This window comes from Pristiophorus japonicus, chromosome 23 (genome assembly GCF_044704955.1).
Source record: "Pristiophorus japonicus isolate sPriJap1 chromosome 23, sPriJap1.hap1, whole genome shotgun sequence".
Lineage (NCBI taxonomy): Eukaryota > Metazoa > Chordata > Chondrichthyes > Pristiophoridae > Pristiophorus > Pristiophorus japonicus.
The window spans coordinates 54,733,638-54,756,227 of NC_091999.1; the positions used below are offsets into that span (position 1 = coordinate 54,733,638).

Genomic DNA, 22,590 nt, shown 5'->3' on the forward strand with positions numbered 1-22,590 from the left:
TAGGGTAGCGTTGCTGGTTAAAGAGGAAATTAGGGCAATAGTGAGGAAATTAAGGCAATAGTAAGGAACGACATTAGCTTGGATGATGTGGAATATGAATGGGTGGAGCTGCGGAATACCAAAGGGAAGAAAACGCAAGTGGAGTTGTGTACAGATCAGCAGACAGTAGTAGTGAGGTTGGGGACAGCATCAAACAAGAAATTAGGGATGCGTGCCATAAAGATACAGCTGTTATCAAGGGCGACTTTACTTTACATGTAGATTGGGCTAAACAAACAGGTAGCAATATGGTGGAGGTGTATTTCCTCGAGCGTATTCGGGATGGTTTTCTCACTCAGTATATCGAGGGATCATCTAGTGAGCTGGCCATCCTAGACTGGGTGATGTGTAATGAGAAAGGACCAATTAGCAATCTTGTTGTGCGAGGCCCCTTGGGAAAGAGTGACCATAATAAGGTAGAATTCTTTATTAAGGTGGCGAGTGACACAGTTAATTGAGAGACTAGGGTCCTGAATTTAAGGAAAGATAACTTCGATGGTATGAGGCGTGAATTTGCTAGAATAGACTGGCGAATGATACTTAAAGGGTTGAAGGTGGATAGGCCATGGCAAACATTTAAAGATCAAATGGATGAACTTCAACAATTGTATTTCCCTGTCTGGACTAAAAATAAAATGGGGAATGTGGCTCAACCGTGGCTAACAAAGGAAATTAAGGATAGTGTTAAATCCAGGGAAGAGGCATATAAATTGGCCAGAAAAAGCTTCAACCTGAGGACTGGAAGGAATTTAGAATTCGGCAGAGGAGGACAAAGGGTTTAATTAGGAGGGGGAACATAGATTATGAGAGGAATCTTGCTGGGAACATAATAAAGTTCGATAGATATGTGAAGACAAAAAGATTAGAGAAGACAAACGTAGGTCCCTTGCAATCAGATTCAGGTGAATTTATAATGGGGAAGAAGGCAATTGTAGACCAGTTGAACAATCACTTTGGTTCTGTCTTCACGAAGGAAGAAACGCATAACCTTCCAGAAATACGAGGGCACCAAGGATCTAGCGAGAAGGAGGAACTGAAGGAAATCCTTATCAGTCAGGTAATTGTGTTCGGGAAATTGATGGGATTGAAGGCCGATAAATCCCCGGGGCCTGATAGTCTGCATTGGAAAGTACTTAAGGAAGTGGCCCTAGAAATAGCGGATGATCATTTTCGAACAGTCTATCGACTCTAGATCAGTTCATATGAACTGAAGGGTAAATAATGTAACACCACATTTTAAAAAAGGAGGGAGATAGAAAGCGGATAATTACAGACCGGTTAGCCTGACATCAGTAGTGGGGAAAATGTACGAATCAATTTATTAAAGATGAAATAGCAGCGCATTTGGAAAGCAGTGACAGGATCGGTCCAAGCTGCATGAATATATGAATGGGAAATCAAGCTCGACAAAACTTCTGGAATTATTTGAGGATGTAGCTAGTATAATGGACAAGGGCAACCAGTGGATGTGGTGTATTTGGACTTTCAAAAGGCTTTCAACAAGGTCCCACTCACGTATTGGTGTGCAAAGTTAAAGCACATGGTATTGGGGGTAATGTACTGACGTGGATAGAGAACTGGTTGGCAGACAGAAAGCAGAGAGTCGGGATAAACGGTCCTTTTCAGAAAAGCAGGCAGTGACTAGTGGGGTGCCACAGCGCTCAGTGCTGGGATCCCAGCTATTTACAATATACATTAATGATTTAGATGAAGGAATTGAGTGTAATATCTTCAAGTTTGCAGATGATACTAACAGGGTGGCGGTGTGAGCTGTGAGGAGGACGCTAACAGGCTGCAGGGTGACTTGGACCGGTTAGGTGAGAGGGCAAATGCATGGCAGATGCAGTATAATGTGGATAAATATGAGGTTATCCACTTTAGTGGCAAAAACACGAAGGCAGAATATTATCTGTATGGCAGCAGATTTGGAAAACGGGAGCTGCAACGAGACCTGGGTGTCATGGTACATCAGTCATTGAAAGCTGGCATGCAGTTCCAGCAGGCAGTGAAGAAGGCAAATGGTATGTTTGCCTTCATAGCTAGGGGATTTGCGTATCGGCGCAGGGAGGTCTTACTGCAGTTGTACAGGACCTTTGTGAGACCTCACCTGGAATATTGTGTTCAGTTTTGGTCTCGTAATCTGAGGAAGGTCTTTGTTGCTATTGAGGGAGTGCAGCAAAGGTTTACCTGACTGATTCCCGGGATGGCAGGACTGACATATGAGGAGAGATTGAATAGACTGTGTCTCTGTGTCTGTCTATCTGTATATATGTCTCTGTGTATGTGCAACTGTCTGTGGAAATCATCACCGTGAACTTGGTATGTCCTGGAACTTAAAAAAAAAGACTTGGGGAAAGTAATACGGCTGTGAACTTTTGTCTCAGCTTTGGTTCAGTGGCAGCATTCTCGACTGAATCAGGAGTTTGTGTGTTCAAGTCGCACTCCTGAGACTTGAGCATATAATCTTTGCTAACACTCAACTGCAGGACTTGGGGAATTTTGCATTGTTGAAGCTGTTGACATTCGGATGAAATGTTAAATTGAAGCTCCGTCTGCGCACTCGGGTGGATGTGAGAGGTCCCAGAGCATTACTTCAAAAAGATTAGGAGAGTTGCCCCCGTGTCAATATTGCTAAAAATGATCGGAAATGGTCCCTGAAACCCGATGTGCATGTGTGTGGCTGTGGGGGTGGAGATGAAGCCCAGATTCTCACAGAGACAGAATCCAATTGCTGACGGCACCAGGATGGCCGAGAGGTTAAGGCGTTGGGCTCGTGATCCAATGGGTTTTTACGCTCGTGGGTTCGTATCCCACTCCTGGTGATTGCTTAATTAAACAAAGATTTTTTTCCCATCCTGCTCAGTGATACCCGAATTTCATCTGTTGCATTTGCATTTTTCTGTAACTCGGTGACACTCTGAGCAGATAATGAAATGAAATTGTGCAATGTATCTGTGTCGCTAAGTCTCTGCCTCTCTCTCCCTTTAGAGAGCTGTGTATGTGTTTGTGTATTTGAATCTTTGTCTCTCTCAGTCTGCCTCTCTCTGATTCACTCTGTCTGTCCCTTTTACTTTGTTTGTCTCTGTCTCTCAATCTGTCTCTTTCTCACGATGTCAAGTTCTGTTCCAAAGGGATTCTCTCAGACTATCTGTCTGACTGTCTCTCTCTTTCCATCATCTCTGTCTGTCCATGTCTTTGCCTGTCTCTATTACTCCCTGCCTCTAACCTGATGAGTATTTCCATCATTTTCTGTTTTTGCCTCTTTGTCTCTCTCTCTATCTGTCTTTTTCTCTATCTGTCTCCCTCTTTGTCTCTCTCTTTGTCCCTGGCTTTTTCTTTTCATTCCATCACTATTTGCCTCCCTCTCTTTTTGGAGCACGCAAACACATCTATGTGTATGTATGTTTTCAAGTCTTTGTCTCACTCAGTCTGACCCTCCGTCTCAGTCTCAAACTTTCTGTCTCTCTCTGTCTCTATCTCACTTTCTGTCACTCCCTGTTTCCCTGTTTGTCTCTGTTTCTCAATGTGTCTCTCTCTTTCTCACGGTGTCCAGTTCTGTTCCAATCGGATTCTCCCAGTCTCTCTTTCTGACTGTCTCACTCTTTCCCATCATCTCTGTCTTTCTATGTCTCTGCCTGTCTGTCTCTCTTTGTCTGTCTCTGTTAGTCCCTGTCTCTAACCTGATAAGAGTTTCCATCATTTTCTGCTTTTGTCTCTATCTCTCTCTCTCTATCTGTATCTCTCCTTGTCACTGTATTTATCATTGTCTTTCTCTCATTCTATCCCTCTCTCTCTTAAGAGATCACACACACAGACCTCTGTATATGTATGTGTTTGAGTCTTTTTCTCACTCAGTCTGCCTCTCCTTCTCAGTCTCACACTTTCTGTCTCTCGTTGTCTCTATCTCGCTGTCTGTCTCTCCCTGTTTGTCGGTTTGCCTCTGTGTCTCAATGTGTCTGTCGACTTTTCATGGTGTCCAGTTCTATTCACAACTCGATTCCTGCTCTGACAGAACTGATGCTCGTCAGTTTCTCGTTTGTATAGTATTGAGTATCCCCGCCGGTCATGAGGAGTCCGGGGATCAATTCCCCGACGGGGAGGCAGTTGTTTCAAAATGTTGAATTTTACTTCTGTTTCTTGGAAGAGATTCATATTAAAAAGTTCCAGAGCAATATAGAACTGTAAAAATACAGGTAGAGGAGATTGCCTCTTCCTGATTTTGAGCAAACGGAGACTTTTTCATGATTCTTGGGCCGTCTGCTGCACAGAGATGGATGACTGAGTTGTTTCTGCGTAACGTTCAAGGAGGCAGAAATGCATTAGTCGTGGCCGAGTGGTTAAGGCGATGAACTCGAAATCCATTGAGTTTTCCCCATGCAGTTTCGAATCCTGCAGACTTCGATACCCAGCATTTTTCATTGCATTTAACAATTTAACCATGTCTCTCGAAAACTGATCCTGAGATCGGTGGAATAACATCCCACACCTTTCAACACTGACTTCTCTTTCTGATTTTTATTAATCTGCAATATTAAAGATACATACGGATAGAAAAACGCAAAAAGCTGTCAAAGTTTCTACAGTGATTCAGACTGCCTATCCTTCTATATGTCAAAGGCATCGGTGCATCTCCGTTGGTGCGTGTAACTGTCTGTGGAAATCACCACCATGAATTTGGTATGTCCTGGAACTTATAAAAAAGAATTGGGAAATGTAATACTGTTGTGAACTTTGGTATCGGCTTTGTTGCAGTGGCAGCAGTCTCGACTGAATCAGGAGTTTGTGTGTTCAATTCCCACTCCTGAGACTTAAGCATATAATCTTGGCCTACACTCTAGTGCAGCACTTGGGGAATTTTGCATTGTTGAAGCTGTTGACGTTCGGATGAAATGTTAAATTGAAGCTCCGTCTGCACCCTCGTATGGATGTGAAACATCCCAGAGCATGACTCGAAAAAGAATAGGAGAGTTGCCCCCGTGTCAATATTACTAAAAATGTTCGTAAATGCTCACTGAAAAACGATGTGTATGTGTGTGTCTGAGGGAGTGGGGTTGAATCCAGATTCTCGCAGAGACAGAATCCAGATTGTGACAGGACCAGGATGGCCGCGTGGTTAAGGCGGTGGCTTTAAAATTCAATGTACTTTTCCCGCGTGGGTTTGTACCCCACTCCTGGTATCTCTTTAATTTAACACGGATTTCCTCCCATTCCGATCAGTGATACCGGATTTTCATCTGTTGAATCTGCAATTTTCTGTACCTATGTGACACTCTGAGCCGATAATGAAATGAAATTGTGAAATGTATCTGTGTCGCTCGGTCTCTGCCTCTCTCTCTCTTTCGAGAGCTGTGTATGCGTTTGTATGTTTGAGTCTTTGTCTCAATCTATCTGTCCCTGTTTCTCGATTTGTCTCTGTCTCTCAATCTGTCTCTTTCTCACGGTGTCCACGTCTGTCCCAATGGGATTCTCTCAGACTCTTTGTCTGACTGGCTCTCTCTTTCCAATCATTTCTGTCTGACCATGTCTTTGCCTGCCTCTGTTCGTCCCTGTCTCTAACCTGATAAGTATTTCCATCATTTTCATTTTTTGTCTCTATCTCTCTCTCGCTATCTGTCTCTCTCCTTGTCACTGTCTTTATCATTGTCTTTCTCTCACTCTTTCCCTCTCTTTCTTTATAAATCACACACACACACATCTCTGTATATGTTTGTATTTGAGTCTTTTTCTCACTCAGTCTGCCTCAGACTCATACTTTCTGTCTCTCGTTGTCTCTATCTCGTTGTCTGTCTCTCCCTGTTTGTCGGATTGTCTCTGTCTCTCAATACGTCGGTCGGCTTCTCATGGTGTCCAGTTCTGTTCACATCTCGATTCCAGGTCTGACAGAGACACTAACTGTCAGTTCCTCGTTAGTATAGTGGTGAGTATCCCTGCTGGTCATGCGGGAGACTGGGGTTCAATTCGCCGACGAGGAGGCAGTTGTTTCAAATATACAAAGTTTTACTTTTGTTTCTTGGTATCGACTCATGTTAAAAAGTTCCAGAGTATATAGAACATTAAAAATACAGCAAGATCAGATTGCTACTTCCAGATTTTTAGCAAACGGAGACTGTTTCAGGATTCTGTGAACGTCTGCTGCACAGAAATGGATGACTGAGTTTTATCTGAGTAACATTTAAAGAGGCAGCGGACCAGTAGTTGTGGCCGAGTGGTTAAGACGATGGACTGAAAATCCATTCGGGTTTCCCCGTGCAGATTTGATTCCGGCCGACTGCGTTTCTCAGCATATTTCATTCTGTTTGATAATTTAACCAGGTTCATGCAAAACTGATTCTGAGATAGATGGAAAAAAAGCCAGCCAAAGTAGCGACAGTGAACCTGCCTGTCTATCCATCTATTTGTATAAGGCACTCTGTGTATATCTTGATCTGGGTGTCATGGTACATCAGTCATTGAAAGTTGGCACGCAGGTGCAGCAGGCGGTGAAGCAGGCAAATGGCATGTTCGCCTTCATAGCTGGGTGATTTGAGTACAGGAGCAGGGAGGTCTGACTGCAGTTGTACAGAGCCTTGGTGGGGTCACACCTGGAATATTGTGTTTAGTTTTGTTCTCACAATCTGAGGAAGGACGTCCTTGCTATTGAGGGAGTACAGCGAAGATTCACCAGCTTGTTCCCGGGATAGTAGGACTGACATATGAGGAGAGACTGGATCAACTGGGCTGGTATCCACTGGAGTTTAGAAGAATGAGAGGCGCTCCCATAGAAATATATAAAATTCTGACGAGATTGGACAGGTTAGAGGCGGGTAGAATGTTCCCATTGCTGTGGAATTCGAGAACCAAGGATGACAGTGTAAGATTAAGTGGTAAGGTATTAAGGACCGAAATGAGGAGAAACTTCTTCACTCTGGCATTCTCTACCGCAGAAAGTTGTTGAGGCCAGATCGTTAGATATATTCAAAACGGAGTTAGATATGGCCCTTACGGCTAAAGGGATCAAGGGGTATGGAGAGAAAGCAGGAAAGGGGTACTGAGGTTGAATGATCAGCCATGATCTTATTGAATGATGGTGCAGGCTCGAAGGGCCGAATGGCCTACTCCTGCAACTAATTTATTTGTTTCTATGTTTCTATGTTGATGCGTGTATATTTTTGGTTATTGTGTGTGTGTGTGTCTGTGTATGTCTGTCTGTATGCATGTCTCTGTGTATGTGCAACTGTCTATGGAAATCATCACCATGAATTTGGTGCGTCCTGGAAATTTTAAAAAGCTTCGGGAAAATAATACGGTTGTGATCTTTGGTATCGGCTTTTTTTCAGTGGCTCCATTCTCGACTGAATCAGGAGGTTGTGTGTGTCAGTCGCACTCCTGAGACTTGAGCACGTCATCTTGGCTGACACTCAAATGCAGTGCTTGGGGAATTTTGCATTGTTGAAGCTGTTGACATTCGGATGAAATGTTAAATTGAAGCTTCATCTGCACACTCGGGTGGATGTGAAAGGTCCCATAGCCTTCTCATGGTGTCCAGTTCTATTCACAGCTCGAATATTGCTTTGACAAAACCCATGCGCATCAATACCTCGTGGGAAAGTGGTGAATATCCCCATCTGTCACACGGGAGACCACGGTTCAATTCCCTAACGGGGAGGCTGCATTTTACAAAAGGCAGAATTTTGCTTCTGTTTCTTGGTATAGATTCATTTTAAAAAGTTCCAGGGCAATATAGAGCAGCAAAAATACAGCCTCTTCCAGATTTTTAGCAAACGGTGACTTTTTCACGAGTCTGTGGCCGTCTGCTGCACAGAGATGGATGGTTGAGTTTTAACTGAGTAACTTTAAAAAAGGCAGCGAGCCAGTAGTCGTGGCCCATTGGTTAAGGCCATAGACTAAAAATCCTTTCGGGTTTCCCTGCATAGATTTGAATCCTGCCGACTCCGTTTCTCAGCATATTTCATTCTGTTTGACAATTTAACCAGGTCCCTGCAAAACACATTCTGAGATAAACGGAACAACGTCCCACACCTTTCAATGCCGCCGCTATTTTCCTTCTTTCATTAATCTGCAATATTCACGATACATACGGATAGAAAATCGCAAAAATCAGCCAAAGTTGCGACAGTGATTCAGCCAGTCTATCCCTCGAGATGTCTAAGGCATGTGTGCATGTCCGTTGGTGCGTGTAAATTTTTGTGTGTGTGTCTCTGTGTATGTCTATCTGTAAAAATGTCTATGTGTATGTGCAACTGTCTGTGGAAATCATCACCATGAATTTGGTATGTCCTGGAACTTAAAAAAAAATAATTGGGAAAGTAATATGGCTGTGAACTTTTGTCTCAGCTTTGGTTCAGTGGCAGCATTCTTGACTGAATCAGGAGTTTGTGTGTTCAAGTCGCACTCCTGAGACTTGAGCATAAAATCTTGGCTAACACTCAACTGCAGCATTTGGGGAATTTTGCATTGTTGAAACTGTTGACTTTCGGATGAAATCTTAAATTGAAGCTCCGTCTGCGCAATCGGGTGGTTGTGAGAGGTCCCAGAGCATTGCTCGAAAAAGAATAGGAGAGTTGTCCCCGTATCAATATTCCGAAAAATGTTCGGAAATACTCCCTGAAACCCGATGTGTTTGTGTGTGTCTGTGGAGGTGGAGTTGAAGCCCAGATTCTCACATAGACAGAATCTAATCGCTGACAGCACCAGAATGGCCGAGTGGTTAAGGCGTTGGGATTAAGATCCAATGGGTTTATACCCGCGTGGGTTCGAACCCCACTCCTGGTAATTACTTAATTAAACAGTAATTTTTCCCTTTCTGCTCAGTGATAACTGATTTTGATCTGTTGCATTTGCATTTTTCTGTAGCTCATTGACAATCTGAGCAGATAATGAAATGAAATTGTGAAATGTATCTGTATCGCTCAGTCTCTGCCTCTCGCTCTGTCTTTAGAGAGCTGTATATGTATTTGTGTGTTTGAGTCTTTGTCTCTCTCAGTCTGCCTCTCTCTGATTCACTCTGTCTGTCCCTGTTTCTCTGTTTGTCTCTGTCTCTCAATCTGTCTCCTTCACACGGTATCCAGTTCTGTTCCAATGGGATTCTGTCATACTCTCTATCTGACTGTCTCGTTCTTTTCCATCATCTCTGTCTTTGCCTGTCTCTGCTCGTCCCTGTCTCTAACCTGATGAGTATTTCCATCATTTTCTATTTTTGTCTCGATGTCTCTCTCTCTCTATTTATCTTTCTCTCTATCTGTCTCCCTCTTTGTCTCTCTCCTTGTCCCTGTCTTTCTCTCACTCTTTCCCTCCCTCTCTTTATAAATCAGACAAACACATCTCTGTATATGTATGTGTTTGAGTCTTTGCCTCACTCAGTCTGACCCTAACTCTCAGTCTCAAACTTTCTGTCTCTCTCTGTCTCTACCTCGCTGTCAGTTTCTCCCTGTTTTGCTGTTTGACTCTCTGTCTCTCAATGTGCCTGTCTCTTTCTCACGGTGTCCAGTTGTGTTCCAATGAGATTCTCTCAGTCTCTGTCTGACTGTTTCACTCTTTCCCATCATCTCTGTCTATCTATGTCTCTGCCTGCCTGTCTCTTTTTGCCTGTCGCTGTTACTTCCTGTCTCTAACCTGCTGAGAATTTCCAACATTTTCCTTTTATTTCTTTGTCTCTCTGTCTATCTGTCGCTCTCTCTCTCCATCTGTCTCTCTCCTTGTCACTTTCTTTATGATTGTCTTTCTCTCACTCTTTCCCTCTTTCACTTTATAGATCACACACACAGATCTCTTTAGATGTATGTGTTTGAGAGTCTTTTTCTCACTCAGTCTGCTTCTCGTTTTCAGTCTCACACATGCTGTCTCTCATTGTCTCGATCTCGCTGTCTGTCTCTCCCTGTTTGTCGGTTTGTCGCTGTCTCGCAATGTGTCTGTCGACTTCTAATAGTGTTCAGTTCTATTCACAGCTCGAATATTGCTTTGACAAAATCCATGCGCATCAATTTCTCGTGGGAAAGTGGTGAATAACCCCGCCTGTCAGACGGGAGACCACGGTTCAATTCCCTAACGGGGAGGCTGCATTTTACAAAAGGCAGAATTTTGCTTCTGTTTCTTGGTATAGATTCATTTTAAAAAGTTCCAGGGCAATATAGAGCAGCAAAAATACAGCCTCTTCCAGATTTTTAGCAAACGGTGACTTTTTCACGAGTCTGTGGCCGTCCATGCACAGAGATGGATGGTTGAGTTTTAACTGAGTAACATTAAAAAGGGCAGCGAGCCAGTAGTCGTGGCCCATTGGTTAAGGCCATAGACTAAAAATCCATTCGGGTTTCCCTGCATAGATTTGAATCCTGCCTATCTCCGTTTCTCAGCATATTTCATTCTGTTTGACAATTTAACCAGGTCCCTGCAAAACTGATTCTGAGATAGACGGAACAACGTCCCACACCTTTCAATGCCGCCGCTATTTTCTTTCTTTCATTAATCTGCAATATTCACGATACATACGGATAGAAAATCGCAAAAATCAGCCAAAGTTGCGACAGTGATTCAGCCTGTCTATCCCTCGAGATGTCTAAGGCATCTGTGCATGTCCGTTGGTGCGTGTAAATTTTTGTGTTTGTGTCTCTGTGTCTGTCTATCTGTAAAAATGTCTATGTGTATGTGCAACTGTCTGTGGAAATCATCACCATGAATTTGGTATGTCCTGGAACTTAAAAAAAAATAATTGGGAAAGTAATATGGCTGTGAACTTTTGTCTCAGCTTTGGTTCAGTGGCAGCATTCTTGACTGAATCAGGAGTTTGTGTGTTCAAGTCGCACTCTTGAGACTTGAGCATATAATCTTGGCTAACACTCAACTGCAGCATTTGGGAAATTTTGCATTGTTGAAACTGTTGACTTTCGGATGAAATGTTAAATTGAAGCTCCGTCTACGCACTTGGGTGGTTGTGAGAGTTCCCAGAGCATTACTCGAAAAAGAAGAGAAGAGTTGCCCCCGTGTCAATATTCCGAAAAATGTTCGCAAATACTCCCTGAAACCCGATGTGTTTGTGTGTGTCTGTGGAGGTGGAGTTGAAGCCCAGATTCTCACATAGACAGAATCCAATCGCTGACGGCACCAGGATGGCCGAGTGGTTAAGGCGTTGGGCTTAAGATCCAATGGGTTTATACCCGCGTGGGTTCGAACCCCACTCCTGGTAATTACTTAATTAAACAGTGATTTTTCCCATTCTGCTCAGTGATAACTGATTTTCACCTGTTGCATTTGCATTTTTCTGCAGCTCATTGACAATCTGAGCAGATAATGAAATGAAATTGTGAAATGTATCTGTATCGCTCAGTCTCTGCCTCTCGCTCTGTCTTCAGAGAGCTGTATATGTATTTGTGTGTTTGAGTCTTTGTCTCTCTCAGTCTGCCTCTCTCTGATTCACTCTGTCTGTCCCTGTTTCTCTGTTTGTTTCTGTCTCTCAATCTGTCTCCTTCACACGGTATCCAGTTCTGTTCCAATGGGATTCTGTCATACTCTCTGTCTGACTGTCTCGTTCTTTCCCATCATCTCTGTCTTTGCCTGTCTCTGCTCGTCCCTGTCTCTAACCTGATGAGTATTTCCATAATTTTCTATTTTTGTCTCGATGTCTCTCTCTCTCTATTGATCTTTCTCTCTATCTGTCTCCCTCTTTGTCTCTCTCCTTGTCCCTGTCTTTCTCTCACTCTTTCCCTCCCTCTCTTTATAAATCAGACAAACACGTCTCTGTATATGTATGTGTTTGAGTCTTTGCCTCACTCAGTCTGACCCTAACTCTCAGTCTCAAACTTTCTGTCTCTCTCTGTCTCTACCTCGCTGTCAGTTTCTCCCTGTTTTGCTGTTTGCCTCTCTGTCTCTCAATGTGCCTGTCTCTTTCTCACGGTGTCCAGTTGTGTTCCAATGGGATTCTCTCAGTCTCTCTCTGACTGTTTCACTCTTTCCCGTCATCTCTGTCTATCTATGTCTCTGCCTGCCTGTCTCTCTTTGCCTGTCGCTGGTACTTCCTGTCTCTAACCTGCTGAGAATTACCAACATTTTCTTTTTATTTCTTTGTCTCTCTGTCTATCTGTCGCTCTCTCTCCATCTGTCTCTCTCCTTGTCACTTTCTTTATGATTGTCTTTCTCTCACTCTTTTCCTCTTTCTCTTTATAGATCACACACACAGATCTCTTTAGATGTATGTGTTTGAGAGTCTTTTTCTCACTCAGTCTGCCTCTCGTTTTCAGTCTCACACTTGCTGTCCCTCATTGTCTCGATCTCGCTGTCTGTCTCTCCCTGTTTGTCGGTTTGTCTCTGTCTCGCAATGTGTCTGTCGACTTCTAATGGTGTCCAGTTCTATTCACAGCTCGAATATTGCTTTGACAAAACCCATGCGCATCAATTTCTCGTGGGAAAGTGATGAATATCCCCGCCTGTCACACGGGAGACCACTGTTCAATTCCCTAACGGGGAGGCTGCATTTTACAAAAGGCAGAATTTTGCTTCTGTTTCTTGGTATAGATACATTTTAAAAAATTCCAGAGCAATATAGTGCAGCAAAAATACAGCCTCTTCCAGATTTTTAGCAAACGGTGACTTTTTCACTATTCTGTGGCCGTCTGCTGCACAGAGATGGATGGTTGAGTTTTAACTGAGTAACATTAAAAAAGGCAGCGAGCCAGTAGTCGTGGCCCATTGGTTAAGGCCATAGACTAAAAATCCATTCAGGTTTCCCTGCATAGATTTGAATCCTGCCGACTCCGTTTCTCAGCATATTTCATTCTGTTTGACAATTTAACCAGGTCCCTGCAAAATTGATTCTGAGATAGACGGAACAACGTCCCACACCTTTCAATGCCGCTGCTATTTTCTTTCTTTCATTAATCTGCAATATGCACGATACATACGGATAGAAAATCGCAAAAATCAGCCAAAGTTGCGACAGTGATTCAGCCTGTCTATCCCTCGAGATGTCTAAGGCATCTGTGCATGTCCGTTGGTGCGTGTAAATTTTTGTGTGTGTGTCTCTGTGTCTGTCTATCTGTAAAAATGTCTATGTGTATGTGCAACTGTCTGTGGAAATCATCACCATGAATTTGGTATGTCCTGGAACTTAAAAAAAAATAATTGGGAAAGTAATATGGCTGTGAACTTTTGTCTCAGCTTTGGTTCAGTGGCAGCATTCTTGACTGAATCAGGAGTTTGTGTGTTCAAGTCGCACTCTTGAGACTTGAGCATATAATCTTGGCTAACACTCAACTGCAGCATTTGGGGAATTTTGCATTGTTGAAACTGTTGACTTTCGGATGAAATGTTAAATTGAAGCTCCGTCTACGCACTTGGGTGGTTGTGAGAGTTCCCAGAGCATTACTCGAAAAAGAAGAGAAGAGTTGCCCCCGTGTCAATATTCCGAAAAATGTTCGCAAATACTCCCTGAAACCCGATGTGTTTGTGTGTGTCTGTGGAGGTGGAGTTGAAGCCCAGATTCTCACATAGACAGAATCCAATCGCTGACGGCACGAGGATGGCCGAGTGGTTAAGGCGTTGGGCTTAAGATCCAATGGGTTTATACCCGCGTGGGTTCGAACCCCACTCCTGGTAATTACTTAATTAAACAGTGATTTTTCCCATTCTGCTCAGTGATAACTGATTTTACCCTGTTGCATTTGCATTTTTCTGCAGCTCATTGACAATCTGAGCAGATAATGAAATGAAATTGTGAAATGTATCTGTATCGCTCAGTCTCTGCCTCTCGCTCTGTCTTCAGAGAGCTGTATATGTATTTGTGTGTTTGAGTCTTTGTCTCTCTCAGTCTGCCTCTCTCTGATTCACTCTGTCTGTCCCTGTTTCTCTGTTTGTCTCTGTCTCTCAATCTGTCTCCTTCACACGGTATCCAGTTCTGTTCCAATGGGATTCTGTCATACTCTCTGTCTGACTGCCTCGTTCTTTCCCATCATCTCTGTCTTTGCCTGTCTCTGCTCGTCCCTGTCTCTAACCTGATGAGTATTTCCATAATTTTCTATTTTTGTCTCGATGTCTCTCTCTCTCTATTGATCTTTCTCTCTATCTGTCTCCCTCTTTGTCTCTCTCCTTGTCCCTGTCTTTCTCTCACTCTTTCCCTCCCTCTCTTTATAAATCAGACAAACACATCTCTGTATATGTATGTGTTTGAGTCTTTGCCTCACTCAGTCTGATCCTAACTCTCAGTCTCAAACTTTCTGTCTCTCTCTGTCTCTACCTCGCTGTCAGTTTCTCCCTGTTTTGCTGTTTGCCTCTCTGTCTCTCAATGAGCCTGTCTCTTTCTCACGGTGTCCAGTTGTGTTCCAATGGGATTCTCTCAGTCTCTGCCTGACTGTTTCACTCTTTCCCGTCATCTCTGTCTATCTATGTCTCTGCCTGCCTGTCTCTCTTTGCCTGTCGCTGGTACTTCCTGTCTCTAACCTGCTGAGAATTTCCAACATTTTCTTTTTATTTCTTTGTCTCTCTGTCTATCTGTCGCTCTCTCTCCATCTGTCTCTCTCCTTGTCACTTTCTTTATGATTGTCTTTCTCTCACTCTTTCCCTCTTTCTCTTTATAGATCACACACACAGATCTCTTTAGATGTATGTGTTTGAGAGTCTTTTTCTCACTCAGTCTGCCTCTCGTTTTCAGTCTCACACTTGCTGTCTCTCATTGTCTCGATCTCGCTGTCTGTCTCTCCCTGTTTGTCGGTTTGTCTCTGTCTCGCAATGTGTCTGTCGACTTCTCATGGTGTCCAGTTCTATTCACAGCTCGAATATTGCTTTGACAAAACCCATGCGCATCAATTTCTCGTGGGAAAGTGGTGAATATTCCCGCCTGTCACACGGGAGACCGCTGTTCAATTCCCTAACGGGGAGGCTGCATTTTACAAAAGGCAGAATTTTGATTCTGTTTCTTGGTATAGATACATTTTAAAAAGTTCCAGGGCAATATAGTGCAGCAAAAATACAGCCTCTTACAGATTTTTAGCAAACGGTGACTTTTTCACTATTCTGTGGCCGTCTGCTGCACAGAGATGGATGGTTGAGTTATAACTGAGTAACATTAAAAAAGGCAGCGAGCCAGTAGTCGTGGCCCATTGGTTAAGGCCATAGACTAAAAATCCATTCGGGTTTCCCTGCATAGATTTGAATCCTGCCGACTCCGTTTCTCAGCATATTTCATTCTGTTTGACAATTTAACCAGGTCCCTGCAAAACTGATTCTGAGATAGACGGAACAACGTCCCACACCTTTCAATGCCGCCGCTATTTTCTTTCTTTCATTAATCTGCAATATTCACGATACATACGGATAGAAAATCGCAGAAATCAGCCAAAGTTGCGACAGTGATTCAGCCTGTCTATCCCTCGAGATGTCTAAGGCATCTGTGCATGTCCGTTGGTGCGTGTAAATTTTTGTGTGTGTGTCTCTGTGTCTGTCTATCTGTAAAAATGTCTATGTGTATGTGCAACTGTCTGTGGAAATCATCACCATGAATTTGGTATGTCCTGGAACTTAAAAAAAATAATTGGGAAAGTAATATGGCTGTGAACTTTTGTCTCAGCTTTGGTTCAGTGGCAGCATTCTTGACTGAATCAGGAGTTTGTGTGTTCAAGTCGCACTCTTGAGACTTGAGCATATAATCTTGGCTAACACTCAACTGCAGCATTTGGGGAATTTTGCATTGTTGAAACTGTTGACTTTCGGATGAAATGTTAAATTGAAGCTCCGTCTACGCACTCGGGTGGTTGTGAGAGGTCCCAGAGCATTACTCGAAAAAGAATAGGAGAGTTGCCCCCGTGTCAATATTCCGAAAAATGTTCGCAAATACTCCCTGAAACCCGATGTGTTTGTGTGTGTCTGTGGAGGTGGAGTTGAAGCCCAGATTCTCACATAGACAGAATCCAATCGCTGACGGCACCAGGATGGCTGAGTGGTTAAGGCGTTGGGCTTAAGATCCAATGGGTTTATACCCGCGTGGGTTCGAACCCCACTCCTGGTAATTACTTAATTAAACAGTGATATCTCCCATTCTGCTCAGTGATAACTGATTATCATCTGTTGCATTTGCATTTTTCTGCAGCTCGGCGACAATCTGAGCAGATAATGAAATGAAATTGTGAAATGTATCTGTATCGCTCAGTCTCTGCCTCTCGCTCTGTCTTTAGAGAGCTGTATATGTATTTGTGTGTTTGAGTCTTTGACTCTCTCAGTCTGCCTCTCTCTGATTCACTCTGTCTGTCCCTGTTTCTCTGTTTGTCTCTGTCTCTCAATCTGTCTCCTTCACACGGTATCCAGTTCTGTTCCAATGGGATTCTGTCATACTCTCTGTCTGACTGCCTCGTTCTTTCCCATCATCTCTGTCTTTGCCTGTCTCTGCTCGTCCCTGTCTCTAACCTGATGAGTATTTCCATCATTTTCTGTTGTTGTCTCGATGTCTCTCTCTCTCTATTTATCTTTCTCTCTATCTGTCTCCCTCTTTGTCGCTCTCCTTGTCCCTGTCTTTCTCTCACTCTTTCCCTCCCTCTCTTCATAAATCACACAAACACATCTCTGTATATGTATGTGTTTGAGTCTTTGCCTCACTCAGTCTGACCCTAACTCTCAGTCTCAAACTTTCTGTCTCTCTCTGTCTCTACCTCGCTGTCAGTTTCTCCCTGTTTTGCTGTTTGTCTCTGTCTCTCAATGTGCCTGTCTCTTTCTCACGGTGTCCAGTTGTGTTCCAATTGGGATTCATTCAGTCTCTGTCTCACTGTCTCACTCTTTCCCATCATCTCTGTCTATCTATGTCTCTGCCTGCCTGTGTCTCTTTGCCTGTCGCTGTTACTTCCTGTCTCTAACGTGCTGAGAATTTCCAACATTTTCTTTTTATTTCTTTGTCTCTCTGTCTAAATGTCGCTCTCTCTCTCCATTTGTCTCTCTCCTTGTCACTTTCTTTATGATTGTCTTTCTCTCACTCTTTCCCTCTTTCTCTTTATAGATCACACACACAGATCTCTTTAGATGTATGTGTTTGAGAGTCTTTTTCTCCCTCAGTCTGCCTCTCGTTTTCAGTCTCACACTTGCTGTCTCTCGTTGTCTCGATCTCGCTGTCTGTCTCTCCCTGTTTGTCGGTTTGTCTCTGTCTCGCAATGTGTCTGTCGACTTCTCATGGTGTCCAGTTCTATTCACAGCTCGAATATTGCTTTTGACAAAATCCATGCGCATCAATTCCTCGTGGGAAAGTGGTGAATATCCCCACCTTCACACGGGAGACCACTGTTCAATTGCCTAACGGGGAGGCTGCATTTTACAAAAGGCAGAATTTTGCTTCTGTTTCTTGGTATAGATACATTTTAAAAAGTTCCAGGGCAATATTGTGCAGCAAAAATACAGCCTCTTCCAGATTTTTAGCAAACGGTGACTTTTTCACGATTCTGTGGCCGTCTGCTGCACAGAGATGGATGGTTGAGTTTTAACTGAGTAACATTTAAAAAGACAGCGAGCCAGTCGTCGTGGCCCAGTTGTTAAGGCCATAGATTAAAAATCCATTCGGGTTTCCCCGCATAGATTTGAATCCTGCCGACTCCGTTTCTCAGCATATTTCATTCTGTTTGACAATTTAACCAGGTCCCTGCAAAACTGATTCTGAGATAGACGGAACAACGTCCCACACCTTTCAATACCGCCGCTGTTTTCTTTCTTTCATTAATCTGCAATATTCACGATTCATACGGATAGTAAATCACAAAAATCAGCCAAAGTTGTGACAGTGATTCAGTCTGTCTATCCCTCGAGATGTCTAAGGCATCTGTGCATGTCCGTTGGTGCGTGTACATTTTTGTGTGTGTGTCTCTGTGTCTGTCTATCTATAAAAATGTCTATGTGTATGTGCAACTGTCTGTGGAAATCATCACCATGAATTTGGTATGTCCTGGAACTTAAAAAAAAGACTTGGGGAAAGAAATATGGCTGTGAACCTTTGTCTCAGCTTTGGTTCAGTGGCAGCATTCTTGACTGAATCAGGAGGAATCATTTTTGATGCAGCGTGTTGTTGTGATCTGGAATGCAATGCTTGAAAGGGTGGTGGAGGCAGATTCAATAGTAACTTTCTAAAGGGAATTCGATAAGTACTCTAAGGTGGAAATAGCACGGTTCCGAGAGGAGAACAGGCGATAGCTCTGTCAAAGAGCCTGCACAGGCACGATGGGCCGAATGGTTTACTTCTGTGCTGTATCATTCTCTGCTTGGCCCTCGGCCTCCTACTTCAGATTGGAGCAACCCCTTGGTCATTTTACTGGAGCCGGTCAACCAGTGGCTCATTTGCTCCTCCATGATGTTTCCGTGTAACTCCTAATCCCATCTTCAAACCGGGAGCCAAAATCCAAATTTAACCCGACCGTTCATCATCCCTTGTGGCATGGTCCACATCCACCACCTCTGAAATGATTCACAACATTTAACGTGTCTTTTACAATCTGCTTCTTGTTGCATGTCCGATTCTGAATGGGTGGCTCCCATTAAACACTCCGTCACCACCTATCCCGCAGGCTATAAGCTCATCCCCGACTGTCACTTAGTGGCTCCCATTAAACGCTCCCTCAACACGTTTCACGCAGGTTGTAGACAGACCCCGGCTCTCACTGAGTGGCTCCCATTAAACGCTCCTTCTCCAACTATGCCGCAGGTTATAAGCTCACCCCCGGCTGTCACTGAATGACTCACATTAAAGGCTCCCTCACCACCTATCCAATGAGTTATAGACTCACCCCCAGCTCTCACTGAGTGGCTCACACTAAACGCTCCCTCACTACCTATCCCACAAGTTATGGACTAACACCCGGCGCTCACTGACTGGCTCACACTAAACGCTCCCTCACTACCTATCCCTCAAGTTATGGACTCACCCCTGGCTCTCATTGAGTGGCTCCCATTAAACACTCCCTCACCACCTATCCCACAGGTTATGGACTCACCCACGGCTCTCACGGAGTGGCTCACACAATACTCTCCATCACCTTCTATCCCACAGGTTATGGACTCACCCCCAGCTCTCATTAAGTGGCTCTCATTAAACGCTCCCTCACCACCTATCCCGCAGTTTATAGGCTCACCCCCGGCTCTCAAGGAGTAGCTTACACTATACGCTCCCTCACCACCTATCCCGCAGTTTATAGGCTCATCCCCGGCTCTCAAGAAGTGCTTACACTATACGCTCCCTGACCACCTATGCCACAAGTTACAGACTCACCCCCGGTTCTCACTGAGTGGTTCCCATTAAACACTCCCTCACCACCTATCCCGTAGGTTATAGACTCATCCCTGGCTGTCATTGAGTAGCTCCCATTAAACGCTCCCTCACCACCTAACCCACAGGTTATGGACACACCCCCGGCTGTCACTGAGTGGCTCATGTTAAACGCTCCCTGAACACGTATCACGCATATTATAGACTGACCACGGCTCTCACTGAGTGGCTCCCATTAAACGCACCCTCATCAAGTATTCATCAGGTTATAAACTCACCACCGGCGGTCACTGAATGGCTCCCATTAAACGTGCCCTTACCACCTATCCAATGGGTTATAGACTCACCCCCAGCTCTCACTGACTGGCTGAGACTAAACGCTCCCTCACCACCTATCCCGCAGTTTATAGACTCACCTCAGCTCTCATGGAGTGGCTCACACTATATGCTCCCTCACCACCTATCCCACAGTTTATAGGCTCACCCCCGGCTCTCACTGAGTGGTTCCCATTAAACGCTCCCTCACCACCTGTCCAATGGGTTATAGACTCACCACCAGCTCTCACTGAGTGGCTCACACTAAATGCTCCCTCACCACTTGTCCCGCATTTTATAGACTCACCCCCGGCACTCATTGAGTGACTCCCATTAAACTCTCCCTCACCACCTATCCCGCAGTTTATAGACTCACCTCGGCTCTCATGGAGTGGCTCACACTATACGCTCCCTCACCAGCTATCCCACAGTTTATAGGCTCACCCCCGGCTCTCACTGAGTGCTTCACATTAAATGCACCCTCACCACCAATCCCACAGATTATGTACTCGCACCCGACGCTCACTGACTGGCTCCCATTAAACGCTCCCTCACCACCTATCCCACAGGTTATGGACTCACCCCCGGCTCTCACTGAGTGGCTCCGATTAAACACTCTCTCACCACTTATCGCGCAATTTATATACTCACCCCCAGCTCTCAAGACGTGGCTCACACTATACGCTCCCTCACCTTCTATCTCACAGGTTATGGACTCACCTCTGGCTCTCACTGAGTGGATCCCATACAACGCTTACTCACCACTTATCCTGCAGTTTATAGGCTCAACCCAGTTGTCACTGACAGGTTCTCTGCAGTGCCGCCATTACAGTGATACTGGATACCATGACACTGTCTAATGGTCAAGGAACAACTGGACCGAGTGCTGGGAGTTGTGCCCTGACCAACATTTGTCCCTCAAACAATATCACAAAGGTGCAGTTTGCTGGTCAATGATCTCATTGCCTTTTTTAACCACCCATTAGCAGAATGGCTGCTCCATTAACCAGATAGCAACAATCGTAATATGGAGTCATTCCATATGGGAATTTTACGATTGTCCTGAGGTGTAAATAGGAGTCGATCGCACTCTTTCTACCATCAATTTTCAAGGTGACATTATGTTTAGCTTGTCATATTTAATGTTGGGATAAATTATTCATTAACTATTAGTTTATGTCTGTTCTTTACTATGGTCAGTTTCGCTCTCCTTCTCTTTTTGTGCCGAGTTCAGGCGATTATAGCTTCAAGTCTATCGAGCAAAACGCTTTACCTGCGATTCCATATTGTTCCGTATTTAGTAAACTCTGCTGATCTGGCAAATTGATTGGTTTCCATCAACTGATCAGGTAATGAACTCAGAAACCAAGTCCAGTCAAACTAATACTTTGAATGGCTATGGAGGCTGGGTCACTGAAGATAATTAAGGCGGAGATAAACAGATTTTTGAGCGATAAGTGAAAGAAGGTTTCGGGGGGTTGGGCAAGGAAGTGGAGCTGATCCATGATCAAATCAGCCATGATCTTATTAAATGGCGGAGCAGGCCCGGGGGAGGGGGGTGCGGTCGGAGGCAAATTGCCTACTCCTGCTCCTATTTCATATATGCTTATGTTCTTATGATGGTAGTCTGATGTGTAATTTCCATTTTGCTCCTTTTTGCAGCGAACATCGCGGCGATTGTGATCCTGTCCCGAGGAAGGTGCGGTCTCTCCAGGTGTATCACTCGGTACCTGGTGTTCATGGCGGTGACCGATCTCCTGGTCATTATCACCGCTGTGATATTGAATAGAATTGGTGGTATCTATTTCCGGAATAGCATTCTGTCCACCACACCAGCGTGCAGCATCAGCACTGTGCTCATTTATTCATCAAGAGACAGTTCTGTCTGGTTAACGGTCGCGTTCACCTTTGATCGATTTGTGGCCATTTGTTGCCAGAAGCTGAAAACAAAATACTGCACCGAGACAACGGCGGCTGTGGTGATAGGAGCGGTCTGTGCCCTGAGTTCTTTAAAAAACATCCCTTTCTACTTCACGTATGAGCCATTATTTACTATTAATAAGGTGGCCTGGTACTGCAACATAAAACTTACTTTTTATGTTTCACCCGCTTGGACAGCGTTTGCCTGGCTGGACCGTATTCTAACCCCGTGTGCACCGTTCCTCCTGATGTTACTGCTCAATGCTGTGACCGTCGGATACATTCTAGGGGCTAGTAGGGTTCGCAGGAGACTCCGGGCCCAAAACAATGGAGCGAGTCAGAGTGATCCAGAGATGGAGAGCCGGCGAAAGTCCATAATTTTACTCTTCACCATCTCGGGAAGTTTCATCCTGTTGTGGTTGACGTATGTTATCAATTTTCTCTGTGTCCGAATTGAAAACAATAATTATTTCAATGACCCCAAATTTATTCTGCAGGAAAGTGGAAACATGCTTCAGCTCCTAAGCTGCTGCACTAACACGTTTATTTATACAGTGACTCAGAGTAACTTCAGACAGCAGTTAAAGAACGCGCTGAAATATCCATTGAATCTAGTTGTTAAATTACTTCTATAACGAAACTAGCTATTCCAGCACTCAACCTCCATTAAGCTCTGCACTGTAGTCTTTCGTTCCAATTCTCCAAACCCGCTGGTCATTCCTATTCTCCACAGTGGAAACATACACTTTATCACCCAATTTAATGTTGTAAACTGATTTATTTTATTTCCAAGTGACCCGTCATGTCCTATGGATGCTGACACTTACCTTAGTGCAGTAAGTCAGTTGTATCTTTAGGAATAACTTGGTTTTTGAGGTGGATGCACTCAGCCGTGGTAGCCCTCTTGCACCTCAGTTAGAAGAATGTGGGTTCAAGTCCCATTACAGGCTGACCCGCCAGTGCAGTACTGATGGAATGCTTCTTTGTCAGATGGTGCTGTCTTTCAAGTGAGACTTTAAACCGAGGTTCCGTCTTCCCTCTCAGGTGGATGCCAAGGATCTGAGTGTATTATTTTCAAGAAGTGAGTAAATGTTCTGCCGATG

At 44.2% G+C, this 22,590-nt stretch overlaps 1 protein-coding gene and 5 non-coding genes across 6 annotated transcripts; all 6 read left to right on the forward strand.

The window, feature by feature from the left end:
- Positions 1 to 287: 287 nt before the first annotated feature.
- Positions 288 to 22,122, forward strand: LOC139235547 (probable G-protein coupled receptor 139). The gene is made up of 2 exons (XM_070866606.1): positions 288 to 387; positions 21,230 to 22,122. Exons 1-2 carry the CDS (start codon positions 288 to 290, stop codon positions 22,120 to 22,122), a joined length of 993 nt encoding a protein of 330 aa, XP_070722707.1.
- Positions 2,779 to 2,861, forward strand: trnat-cgu (transfer RNA threonine (anticodon CGU)). Its single transcript has one exon. It is a non-coding gene; the product is annotated as a tRNA-Thr (tRNA).
- On the forward strand, positions 8,729 to 8,811 carry trnal-uaa (transfer RNA leucine (anticodon UAA)). The gene has a single exon. It is a non-coding gene; the product is annotated as a tRNA-Leu (tRNA).
- trnal-uaa (transfer RNA leucine (anticodon UAA)) lies at positions 11,136 to 11,218 on the forward strand. Its single transcript has one exon. It is a non-coding gene; the product is annotated as a tRNA-Leu (tRNA).
- Positions 13,541 to 13,623, forward strand: trnal-uaa (transfer RNA leucine (anticodon UAA)). The gene has a single exon. It is a non-coding gene; the product is annotated as a tRNA-Leu (tRNA).
- trnal-uaa (transfer RNA leucine (anticodon UAA)) lies at positions 15,945 to 16,027 on the forward strand. Its single transcript has one exon. It is a non-coding gene; the product is annotated as a tRNA-Leu (tRNA).
- Positions 22,123 to 22,590: the final 468 nt, after the last annotated feature.

What these genes read in the sequence shown, in the direction of transcription:
- LOC139235547 (XM_070866606.1), top strand. Translation starts at nt 288, where the DNA reads ATGGTGGAGGTGTATTTCCTCGAGCGTATTCGGGATGGTTTTCTCACT. An exon ending in CATCCTAGACTGGGTGATGT is followed by an intron (nt 388 to 21,229) that starts GTAATGAGAAAG and finishes TCCTTTTTGCAG; the next exon opens with CGAACATCGCGGCGATTGTG.